The 12,259-nt window shown below is 44.5% G+C and overlaps 1 protein-coding gene across 1 annotated transcript in view; it reads right to left on the bottom strand.

The window, feature by feature from the left end:
• The window catches only part of Pik3ap1 (phosphoinositide-3-kinase adaptor protein 1), a 105,205-nt gene extending 96,089 nt beyond the window's left edge, over window positions 1-9,116 (bottom strand). The window contains exon 1 of the mRNA XM_090346159.1: window positions 8,699-9,116. Within this exon, the coding sequence (XP_090202285.1) occupies window positions 8,699-9,116 (418 nt within the window). The remainder of the gene's footprint in view (window positions 1-8,698) is intronic.
• Between the last annotated feature and the right edge of the window lie 3,143 nt (window positions 9,117-12,259).

Here is a 12,259-nt window from a genome sequence, read left to right as displayed (position 1 = left end):
CACTCTTCACTGAAGCCCTCCAGGAATGGGCAGCCAGAGGACTTGCAGACTAGTATAATAAACTAGGAAGCTGTTCCTGAGCAGTGGTAAACCAGTAGAGGACTCAGACTCAACGCCCCGGGAGCTCATGGTTTGTTTGGAAATTCGTAATCTTGATGGACTCTGAGTCCTCAATGGGAAAAGTCCCATGAGGACAAAAATCTCTCCTGAGCTTTAGTCCTCACTTAGTAGTCCCATGTACAGCTGGCAGTGAGTGAGTGGCACAATCAGGCAACAGCCTTCTTGGTTCCACATGGTGGTCAGGGGACAGGGCAGGGGAAACCCAAATGACTCTTGGGCGGGCTGTAGTTTTTCAGTGACACCAAGAAGATTTCACCATCCCAGCCGGCCACTTTCTTCCCCAAACCTCAGACCATTTCAAAAGAGGAGATAGGAAGCAAGCAGCTTGCAGCATAGGCATTTAAGGAGCCGCTACAGAGAGATGAACCCACAGTAACCTCTGACACAAGGCAGGAGGACAGCAACAAAAATCAATCCCAACAAGTCTGAAGCCAGCACCTCCCCTCACCCTCCACCCCCACCCGTCTCTGGAAAGCTCCCTCCCCACCAAGCCCCAGAAGCCATCTATAACTCACGATCCACGAAGCCAGCTCACTGAGCAGAGCACAACGACTTCCCCTTTGCTGAGAATCTAACTGCCACCCCTCTGCGAAGGCTGCTGCCTATGACGTGCCGACGTGCCAAGGCCGACTCTGAGCCCCAGGACTCACTACCCCGTGACCTGCCTATAATAGGCCTCAGGGCTTGAGCTGCTTCAGGCTCCTCTGAGCTGAAAATCAAAAGACTCCAGGACACCAGGCTCAGACCCAAGCCTGACTGTAAAACCAATGGCAGAAGCTTTCTGAAATTCATATTCCCACATCCAGCACCCAGAGATTCCCATTTAGTAGGCCCAGACACTGCAGGAAACTAAATCAAAGAGCAATGCCAACTCTCAGCCTGGCTCTGGAATCCAAGGCCCTGGCTCTGGAACTCAGTGAAACCTCATTCTTCTCTGATCCTGTCTCTCCCATGAGTTTGATTATTCCTTGTCTGAAGTTGAAGAGAAGGGTGAGTATGGAAGATAGAAAAAAACACATGAGGCAAAGGAGAAGGTAATCTGGAACCAGAAAGCCCTGAATTCCAAAGTGAGCTACCCTAGTTCATAAACAAGATATTTAATCTCTGGAACCACAAGGGCTTTTGTTGTTGTTGTTGTTTGGAGTTCTTTGTTGTTATTTTGTGCTGGTACTGTGCTATCCCTTAGAATTTTCGCTCAAGGCTCCCATTCTACACAGTTTGAATCACAATTCCACTTCCATCTCTTTCCACTTCACCTCTTGTGAGATAAAAGTCTCACAGACTTTCCTACCCGGGTTGACTTCAAACCATGATCCTCAGCTCTCAGCCTCCTGAGTAACTAGAATTGCAGAGGTGAGCTACAAGTCCCTGGCAAAACCTATGTTCCAGATAATGGTAGTAAAATCACCCTTGCCACAATTATTAGTAATTTCCATAAGAGGAAGAAGGGTGCAGAGTAGTTCTCCATTTGAGATTCTTTTTTTCAATCATGGGGCTTGAACTTGGGGAGTGGGTTCTGTTCCTGAGCTTTTTTGCTCAAGGCTAGTGTTCTACCTCTTTGCACAGTTCTACTTCTGGCTTCCTGGCGGTTCACTAGAGGTAAGAGTCTCATAGACATTCTTGTCCGTGCTGGCTTTTAACCATGATCCTCATATCTCAGCCTCCTGCAATCCTAGGATGACAGGTGTGAGCCATGGACATCTGGCTCCATTGGATAATTTTTGCAAGAGAAGTTGCAAATGGAATGCATGGAATGAACCAGGCGTAAAAGGAAGAAACTATCAGAAACTATCACACAGCTATCAGAAAGGAAGGGGATGGTCCATTTCACGGGCAAGGAACTGCTCAGTGGTAACTTGCCACCCGGAAGATTTATTTTACTAGGATTCATTTTAAAAAGAGGGGCTGGGAGTTTGGCCTCGTGGTAGAGTGCTTGCCTAGCATGCACAAAGACCCGGGTTCAATTCCTCAGTACCACATACATAGAAAAAAGCTGAAAGTGGTACTGAGGCTCAAGTGGTAGAGCTCTAGCCTTGAGAAAGTCCAAGGACAGTGCTCAAGCCCTGAGTTAAAGCCCCGAGCTCAAGCCCCCCACTCAAAAATAAGAAACTGCAGACATTTGTGTTGATGTTTTTAACATTGTGGTAAAAAAAAAAAAAAAAAACAACACTGCTATTTTTTGAAGTTCCTTCTTAGATTTGACAAGTAGTATAAGAGAATATTGTCCAGAAGCCGGGAGTTTAGCCTAATGGTAGAGCATTTGCCTAGCATTCACGAAGACCCGAGTTCGATTCCTCAATACCACATACATAGAAAAAAGTCAGAAATGGTGCTGTGGCTCAAGTGATAGAGCTCTAGCCTTGAGAAAGCCCAAGGACAGTGTCCAGGCACTAAGTTCAAGGCCCAGGACTGGCAAAAAAAATAAGTGAGGATATTGTCCAGTCATAAAACAATAGGAAATCCTGCCACTTACAAATGGATAAACACAGAGGGCTTATGCTAAGTGCCCTAACCCGAAAAACAAATACTGTATTTTTATATGATTTCACTTAAATATGAAAATTACATGATAAACTTTAGGGCCAGCACACTAACTATACTTGTAATCCCAGCTGCTCAGGAGGCTAGGATTCAGGGCACAATGGCCAAGGACACCTACACAGAACGCTCTCAAGACCCTCACTCTTGCTTAGCAATCCAGGTGTGGCGGCTCATATCTGTAATCTTAGCTACATGGGAGGCCCAGGTTAGGAGCATAGTGGTCTGAGGCCAGCAAAAACTGAGATCAAATATGAAAAAAAAAAAAAGCCAACAAAGAGCTGAGGCAAAGCTCAGCCATATAGAACCTGTCAGGTTAGCACCAAGCCCTCATGTGCATACACAAACTTACAGAAACAGAGTAGAATAGTTGTTTTCGGGGCTAGAGCAGAGGAGGGAAGAGTAACAGAGGAAAGAGAAGAGGGAGGAGATGTCCATCAAATGGCTTCAACTTTCAGTTGTAAAATGAATAAACTCTGGGGGTCTAATTGTAGCATAGTGACTATAGTTAATAATACCATATTTTTTTGAAATTTGCTTAAAAGTTCTCACTATACATGCTCACATACACATAGGCATATACAGACGCATACACACAGAGTGGTACTATGGATGGCAACAGAAACATCAACTGGATTGTGATCATCATTTCACAAGTCCTATTTTAGGTCTTGAATAGATGCAACTTCTATTTGTTAATTATACTTCAATAAGACTATAAACATAGGAGTTGGAGGCATGACTCAGTTGGTAGAGTGCCAGCCATTGAGCCAAAGTGTCAGGTACAGAGTTGAGGTCCCAGTCTTGGCCTCCTCCCTCCTCTCTATCCATGCCCTCTCCTTCCCCACCCCTCCCCCCTCAACAAAAATGACAAAAGACTAGAAACAGGGGCTGGGAGTATGGCCTAGTAGTAGAGTACTCGCCTACCATGCATGAAGACCCAGATTTGATTCGTCAACACCACATACATAGAAAAAGCCAGAAGTGGTAGAGCTCTAGCCTTGAGAAATCCCAAGGACAATGCTCAGGCCATAAGTTCAAGCCCCAGGACTGGGGGGGGGGGGGGGAACTAGAAACATGAAACTAAATAAATTCAGGAAAAGAGTTTGGAAGACAATCTATCTGACTAGCTAGAAACTTTTTTTTTTGTCATTTGTGGGACTTGAACTCTGGGCCTGGGCACTGTCCCTGAGCTCTTCCACTCAAGGCTACCACTCTACCCCTTGAGCCACAGCACCACTTCTGGTTTTCTACTGGTTAATTGGAGATAAGAGTCTAACAGACTTTAGTGCTCAGGCTGGCTTTGAACCTTGATCCTCAGATCACAGCCTCCTGAGTAGGTAGGATTACAGGCCACCACATCTGGGCTTATTTTTAAATATCTTAGTTGTTTGGCTTTTAAGTTCCAGATATGGTCATATTTCTCTAAATTTTTTCCTGTGAGGGCCAAGGGGAGAGAAATGATCATTTTAAGTACCTTCAGAGCTCCAAAAACAAAGGGCATGTCAAGAGATGGGCCAGGCCAGCAGAAAGCAATGCATATACAGAAGCAAATAATGGCTGGGAATATGCCTTAGCAGTAGAGTGTCTGCCTAGCATGCACAAAGCCCTGGGTTCAATTCCTCAGCACCACATAAACAGAAAAGGCTGAAAGTGCTACTGTGGCTCAAATGATAGAATACTAACCTTGAGGAAAAAGAAGCTCAGGGATAGTGCACAGGCCCAGAATTCAAGCCCCAGGATTGGCATCATAAACAAACAAACAAAAAAACAAAAACAAAAAAAGAAGCAAATAAGCGCTTCACCACTATACTACATGAAAACAAAAGTTGGTTTCGTGTTTCCCTCCACATGCATATGTGTGCACGTGTGCTCATGCACGTGAGAATGCTTGAAATAAAGTTCCATATCACCCACTGAGTCCTTTCCCACACAGTCTCACAGATCTAAGTTTATATTCCAGTGAGATCTGCAACAAGAATAAAGCCCAAGTAAAAAGAGGAAATAATTGCTATGCTGCTCTTGGGGTTTTCTTACTTCCTTATTTGAAAATAATCATCCCACAAGTCCAGAAACTTCAGAACAATAGTATCATCATCTCCACATGAATGTCCATCCATGCAGATACTTGGGAAATGGACCAACTTAGTGGGAAAGTTCTGAGTAACTTCTTAGCAAATTTGTAATGTGAGAAACTCTCCAAGTCATCTGGTCTAGCCCCATCATTGTTTTACCAATGAACTGAAGACTCTAATGAAACCATGTGCTGCTGAATTTGGAAGGGGAGGGCAGGAACTAAAATAAAACCTCTGCGGGGCGGGGAGTTGGCCTAGTGGTAGATTGCTTGCCTAGCATGCACGAATACCCGGGTTCGATTCCTCGGTACCACATACATAGAAAAAAGCTGGAAGTGGTAGTGAGGCTCAAGTAGTAGAGCTCTAGCCTTGAGAAAGTCCAAGGACAGTGCTCAGGCCCTGAGCCCAAGCCCAAGACTGGCAAAATAAATAAATAAATAAATAAATCCTCCAAAACATTAGTAGTGGGAAAGTAACATTAATCAAAAAGCCTACAGATTTAGCAAGAGGAAGGACTGAGGTAGCAGGAGTACCCCTATCCCATGGGCAAACCCACTTCAATCAGGAAAGCTGTGATGTAGAAAGCTGTCCTTGTGCACACGATTCTGGGAGCAAAGACACAGAGCTCAGGGTCACTACCTTTTAGTTAGATGGCCTAACTACCACACACTGGCTCAATCTTCCAGCTAAACAGACAAGTGTACCACAGCTGACCTAATATGACTCTGCCTCCCCTCCTACAACAGTAGAGAATTTTTTTTTTTAACATGGTTCATGAACAGCAGAGATGTTAGACCCCTGGAATGACAAGAAGGGGGAGGGTAGCAGGCTTAGCCTCATTCTGGAACCACAGCAGTGGCAGCAGCACATGAGAGCTGATTAGAAACATGGAGTCTTGTGCTCCCCTCAAACTTTCAGAGTCAGAATATGTACATGCCCCAGATTCACAAGTCCTTCCATGTGTAGCCCACACAAAGAATGTCTGACTACCTGCAACCAGTCTTTAATCTCAGTTTCATCTTCTTCTTTCTATAATTCTAATTATCTCTCTATCCATTGACTTGGAACTAATCTCCACATCAAAATAATCTTTTTCTGAGATGTTGTTTTTAGATCAGAAACATTACTGTAAAGTGTTTCGTTCTTGCTGAAACACTGGAAGCTAAAGGCTCACATCATACTAAGCCAGTCTGTACTAACAAGCAAAACACAGAGAAAAGCAATTTGTCCAGTAAATCCAATCAATATATACATCCAGACAATACTAAAAGAAACATGTGTTAGCACTGGGAGCTGGTGGCTCACACCTATAATCCTACCTACCCAGAAGGCTGAAATCTGAGGATCACAGATCAAAGGTAGCCCAGGCAGGAAAGTCCAAGTCACTGACTCTTATCTCCAATGAACTATGAAAAAGAAAAAAAAAAGCTGGAAATGGAGCTGTGGCTCAAGTGTTAGAACACTAGCATTGAGCACAACAGTTCAAGGACAGTGCTCAGGCTCTGAGTTCAAGCCCCAGAATTGATACAAAAACAAAAACAAAACAAAACACAAAAGAAGGTAAGAAAATGCTAGCCTTTGAACTACAGCCTGACGAGCTCACAAATGCCAACTAAGCAAGCAGTCTACCAGGGAGCACACCTTTAGTATGTATTTTTTTTAATACTATCATGATGATATTTTAAAGAACAGCCTATTAGGTGTGTATATTGTGAGGTACCGTGACAATAAATCCATGAAGCTCTGACTGGTCAATGCAAAATAGTGGTCTACTTACTAGGTCATAATGGACTCCAACATGACACACCTAATCATACCAACAGTTCTTCATAAGTTCAGACAGCACAAAGCAACAAAATGCATCACGTGCATTTGAATTACAAATGCATTTTCTTGCAAAGCAAAAATAAGCAACCTCAAGAACAATTACAGAGCCAGATTCTAGGCATTTGGGGGACAATCTTTTGCTTTCCCACTAGTCATTTCTAGCACAGGACTATACTATGTTAAGAAACCTGGTCATATTTGTTGACTTAGAGCAGCCTATCCCTGTGATAAAAGCACTTTCTAAAGACACTCAGGGGATTGGAGGTGTGGTTCAGGTGGTAGAGCATCAACCAGTATGTGAAAGAGTGAGAACAAGAGTTCAAATCCCAACCTCAGACAAAAATAAGTAAATTAATCAGTAATAAAGTCACTCAGAAGCTGGGCCAGTGGCTCATGCCTGTAATCCTAACTACTCAGGCGGCTGAGATCTGAGGATCTCAGTTCAAAGCCAACCCAAGCACTAAAGTCCATGAGGCTCTTATCTCCAATTAACTACCCAAAAAACGGAAGTGGTGCTCAAGGGGTAGGGCAGTAGTCTTGAGCTGAAGAGCTCAGGGACAGTGCCCAGGCCCAGGCCCAGAGTTCAAGCCCCACAACCAGAAAATAAAAAGTCACTCAGAATTAGCAAATCTTTGGATCCTTAATTCAGTTCATCAAATGAGACAGGAGTGGACGAACTGACCAATGGCCGAGTCACATTAAGAATCATGGAGGCAAGCACAACTAACTCAGGCACAAATCATTCAGACTTCTTGGCTGGAGTCAGAGATGCAGATCTCAGATGGTCAGAGAACAGAAGATAAACACACAGCCCACTCATACCCCTTAGAGAAGCAAAAATAGAAAAGCAAAAGAGGAAGAGAAGCTGTGACAGCATTCATCCCAGAGCACCTCTTCCGCTATAGTAATCAGAGCGTGTGTGTCACACTTCCTGGGGCCACAGAAGTCACCAGCCCTGGCAGAAAGATTGGAATTTTCCCACTCCAAAAAGAGAAGCAAGATAAAAGAAACTAGGGCTGGGAGTTTGGCCTAGTGGTAGAGTGCTTGCCTAGCATGCACAAAGACCTGGGCTCTATTCCACAGTACCACATACATAGAAAAAAGCCAGAAGTGGTGGGAAGGCTCAAGTGGTAGAGTGAAAGTCCAAGGACAGTGCTCAGGCCCTGAGCTCAAACCCAGGACTGGCAAAAAAAAAAAAAAAAAAAAAAAATTAGAAAACTAGGCTGGCGGGAAATAAAGAAAATGGGCTATTTCATCTAAAAGTGATACCTTTTCAACAAAAATGTCAATCAGTTGGTTGGGAGTGTGGCCTAGTGGTAGAGTGTTTGCTTATCATGCGTGAAGCCCTGGGTTCAATTCCTCAGTACCACATACACAGAAAAAGCCAGAAGTGGTGCTCCAGCTCAAGTGGTAAAGCACTAGCCTTGAGAAAGCCCAAGGGCAGTGTCCAAGCCCTGAGTTCAAGTCCCTGGACTGAAAAATAAGAAAGAAAAAAAATATATCAATGGGTGACCATGGCTTCAGCCTGTAATCCTAGATACTCAGAGCTGAGGATCGAGTTGAAAGCCATATAGGCACTAAATCTGTGAGCCTCTTATCTCCAATTAACCACTAGAAAACCAGAAGTGGTGCTGTGGCTCAAGGGGTAGGGTGGTAGCCTTGATCTGAAGAGCCCAAGGACAGTGCCCTGACCCAGTGTTCAAGCCCCACAACAGACAAAAAACAGCCAGAAGTACAGGCACACACTTACCAAAAAAAAAAAAAAAAAAAGCTATGCAGTCATGTGATGACAAACCCATACCCACACTTGACCCCACTCCAGCTGCTGTTTAGGTAGAAACCTGTATCTTCCAAGGCATAGAAAAATCCAATCCAAGCTGGGAGCCAATGACTCACACCTGTAATCCTCGCTACTCACCTGAGACTAAGAAAAAGTATCCTCTTTGTTCTCTACCATCCAAAAGACCCATCCCACTCCAGGAGCTGGCTGTTCTAAACCAAGACATCAAACCAGTCTCAGCATAGCCAGCTTTCCTACTAAATAGAAATTGCCAGTGTTGACATAAAAGATGTCTAGGCTGAACATCTAGCACCTCACTCCAATTCTTTCTGCTTTTGGTATCAGAAGCCATGCTTACCTTCACAAATGGCCTTCCTCACCGCTGCCAGGTATGTCTCAGGCTCATCATCACATGTGAGCTCCTGCCAGTGGGCCCAGTCAGGAAAGAGAGGTTGGAACTGCTCCTGGTGGCCTTGCACCCCGCAGAGCAGCCTCAACACGCGGCGAGGCGGGTGGAAGGCCCTCTGCAGCAGGGGCAGCAGGGCAGGCTGGTAGAAGAGCTGCACCAGCTCCGAGGACAGCAGCACCAACACGCAGCGTGCACTGAGGAACATGCGCAGGTCCTCAGCCGAGAACGACACATCCAGGCTCAGCCGGTGGGTCAGCATCTTGTGGCTGCGCACCTGCCGGCTGGACAGGAAAAGTTCCTGCAGGTACTGGCACCACTCCTCTGCATCCTGGCTGTAGACAATGAGTATGTCACATCCGCGGGGCATTCCTGAGCAAAGAGGAAGAATGAGACACTTGTTGACATATACTGAGAGACACGACAGCCATTCCCAGTCTATCTCTGCACACCTGTCTAACCTCTGTCTCCACTTACCGTTTGTCTAACTACCATGTCAGAGTCTGGCTTTGCCCAAACATATCTGGCTGGTCTTTGCAGAGCTATTGTTTTATCTGTCCTGCTCTCTAGCTCCTGTGCCCCTAAAGCTAGTACAGTCTAAGGTATGTTCAAACAAGAATATCCCCCCAAAATGAGGGAAAAACTGAGTTGGGAGGTTAAGTAATGGCCTAAGGTTCATAAGAGCACAGTCAGAATCTGCAGGCACTGGGTGGCTCACAACTGTAATCCTAACCATTCAGGAGGCAAAGATCTGAAGACTACAGTTCTAAGTCAGCCTTGGGCAGAAAACTCCAATTAACGAGCAAAAAGAAACAGAAGTGAAGGTGTGACTCAAATGATAGAGTAAAAGCCTTGAGTAAAAATAAATAAACAAACAAACAAATAAATAAAAGCAAGATTATGAGGCTCTGAGTTTAAACCCCAGTGTCAGCAGTACATGTGCGTGCACGCGCGCGCACACACACGTACACACGCGTGCGCACACACACACACACACACAAATATGAAGGCAATTTGATTGGACTCAGAACCCAGTTCAGTCTTCAAATACACATTGGTTAGAATCACAGATGTGATGTTGGTCAGTCAGACATAGAATCTTGACCTTGTCACCTAATTGTGTAATCTTGGGCAGATTACTTACAGGTCTTCTAAAACTCAGTTTACTCACCCGTAAATACAACATAATGGCAATATTTATCTGTTTTAGAACTAATTAGATATTGCATGTAAAGTACTAAGCATAGGTTTACTATGTTAAAAACCCTCAATAATTGGTAAATAATAATTGTCCTGTTCCAGGCCAGCCTGAATCTATCGATATTGGTAAACTAATTGTAGTAAATGCAGCATACTAGTATAAGTTACTAAAAGGATACATTAGGTATAGACTGTATAGGAACTATCTTAACTGTTTTGTGGGGACTCATTGTTTGAAATAAAACCCTTGGGCCAGGAGCATGGCCTACTGGTAGAACATTTGCCTCGCATGCATGAAGCCCTGAGTTCAATTCCTTGGTACCACATCCACAGAAAAAGCCAGAATTGGTACTTTGGCCCAAGTGGTAGGGCACTAGCCTTGAGAAAACCCAAGGATAATGCTCAGGCCTTGAGTTCAAGCCCCAGGACTGGCAAAAAAAAAAAAAAAGAGAGAGAGAGAGGGCTGGGAGTTTGGCCTAGTGGTAAAGTGTTTGCCTAGCACGCACAAAGACCTGGACTCGATTCCTCAGTACCATATACATAGAAAAAGCCGGAAGTGGCGCTGTGGCTCAAGTGGGAGAACTCTAGCCTTGAGAAAGCCCAAGGACAGTGCTCATGCCCTGAGTTCAAGCCTCACGACTGGCAAAACAAAAATAAAAACAAACAAACAAACAAACAAAAAACAGAGTCAGCCACCTATGGTTCATGCTTCTAATTCTAGCTACTCAGGAGGCTGAGATCTGAGGACCACAGTTTAAAACCCAGCCAGGAAAGTCCATGAGACTCTTATTTACCAGCAAAAAGCCAAAAGTGTAGGTGTGGCTCAATGGTAGAATATCAGCCCCAGGACTGGCACCAATCTCACACACACACACACACACACACACACACACACACACACACACACACACATTTATCCATGGGTTTCTATGGTTAAATTCTATCCAGGTTGAGCAAGAATATGTGACAAGTGTCTCAGAGTCATTGACATCACAACCTATTTGGTCTCTAAGTTGGGGCAATGGAGACCAGTGCACTAAATTGAGTCATACTAGCCCTCCTCGTAAATAAGGACAACGAACTCTGCCGTGCTCCTGAATCTGGTAATATAATTGAAACTGAAAGCCAGGAAAGTTGCAAAAATGTCCAGAATGGAAGTTGCAGTTCCTCTCTAACTGGCTGGGTGACAAAAAATGCTTGTCAGTGGTTCTGCCTTGTGCAGAGGATCCTCCTTCCTTCAGTGACCACTCCCTTCCCTTAACAATAAGGCATTTTTCCATGAGTCCTAAGTCTATTCTCCTTTGAGGTGTATTTTTTTTCTCCTTAAGAAAAACTAACTACAGCCTGGTGGTTCATGCCTATAATCCTACCTACTCAGGATTTTGAGATTTTAGAATTGTAGCTGAAAGCCAGACAGAAAACTCTGTGAGGCTCTCATCTCTAATTAACCACCAGAAAATTGGAAGTGGAACTGTGGCTCAGGTAGAGTGCTAGTCTTGAGCACAATGAGCTCAGGACAGCACCCAGGCCATGAATTCAAGCACACAAGTGAAGAAGAAGAAAAAGAAGGAGGATGAGGATGAGGAGGAGGAGGAGGAGGAGGAGGAGGAGGAGGAGGAGGAGGAGGAGGAGGGGGAGGAGGAGGAGGAGGAAGAAAGAGAGAAACTACAACCCAGGGTCCAGAAACACCAGGCCCCAGGCAGAGCTGAGAGAAGGGCTCTAGCCTGATAGAGCTTAGAGAGAGGTTTGGTGATTAGAGAGAAGCATAGATGAGGTAGTGATAGGGAGTCACAGTGCTAGGAAGAAAGAAACAGTGACTGGAAGAGAGATGTCACTGAATGACTCAAACACAGCCTATTTCTTGAGTCTATAGATGATTCTAAGTCACCCAGTCCATCTGGCCTGGAGTCCTATGTTTGAATCTGAGCACCATATTTGAGGAGAGATATGAAGGCCAGGCATAGTGACTTACACTTGTAATTGTACTTGTAATCTCAACTCTTTGGGAAGTAGAATTTGACATCATCTTTTTCCAGGACAGCCTGGGGAAAAGTTTTAGGGAAGCCGCATGGCAACTGATAAGCGGGACATAGTGGTGCACACTTGTCACCCAGCTTCTGGGGAGGCTTTAGTGGGAAGATTTCTACCAGGGTAAAACTCAAGCTCTCATAATAAAGTAATAATAAAGTAAAAAGGACTGAGAAAAGTATCAAAAGTACCAACATAAGCTTCCACTGAGTGACCTTGGAAAGCATTATGCTGTGTGAAAAAAGCCAAGCAGCAAAGACCAGAGCAAAGATCCAGAGCAAGGAA

This window comes from Megascapheus bottae, chromosome 15, assembly GCF_031878675.1.
Source record: "Megascapheus bottae isolate mThoBot1 chromosome 15, mThoBot2.hap1, whole genome shotgun sequence".
In the NCBI taxonomy this organism is placed as follows: domain Eukaryota; kingdom Metazoa; phylum Chordata; class Mammalia; order Rodentia; family Geomyidae; genus Megascapheus; species Megascapheus bottae.
This window is presented reverse-complemented; position numbering and strand designations above follow the sequence as displayed.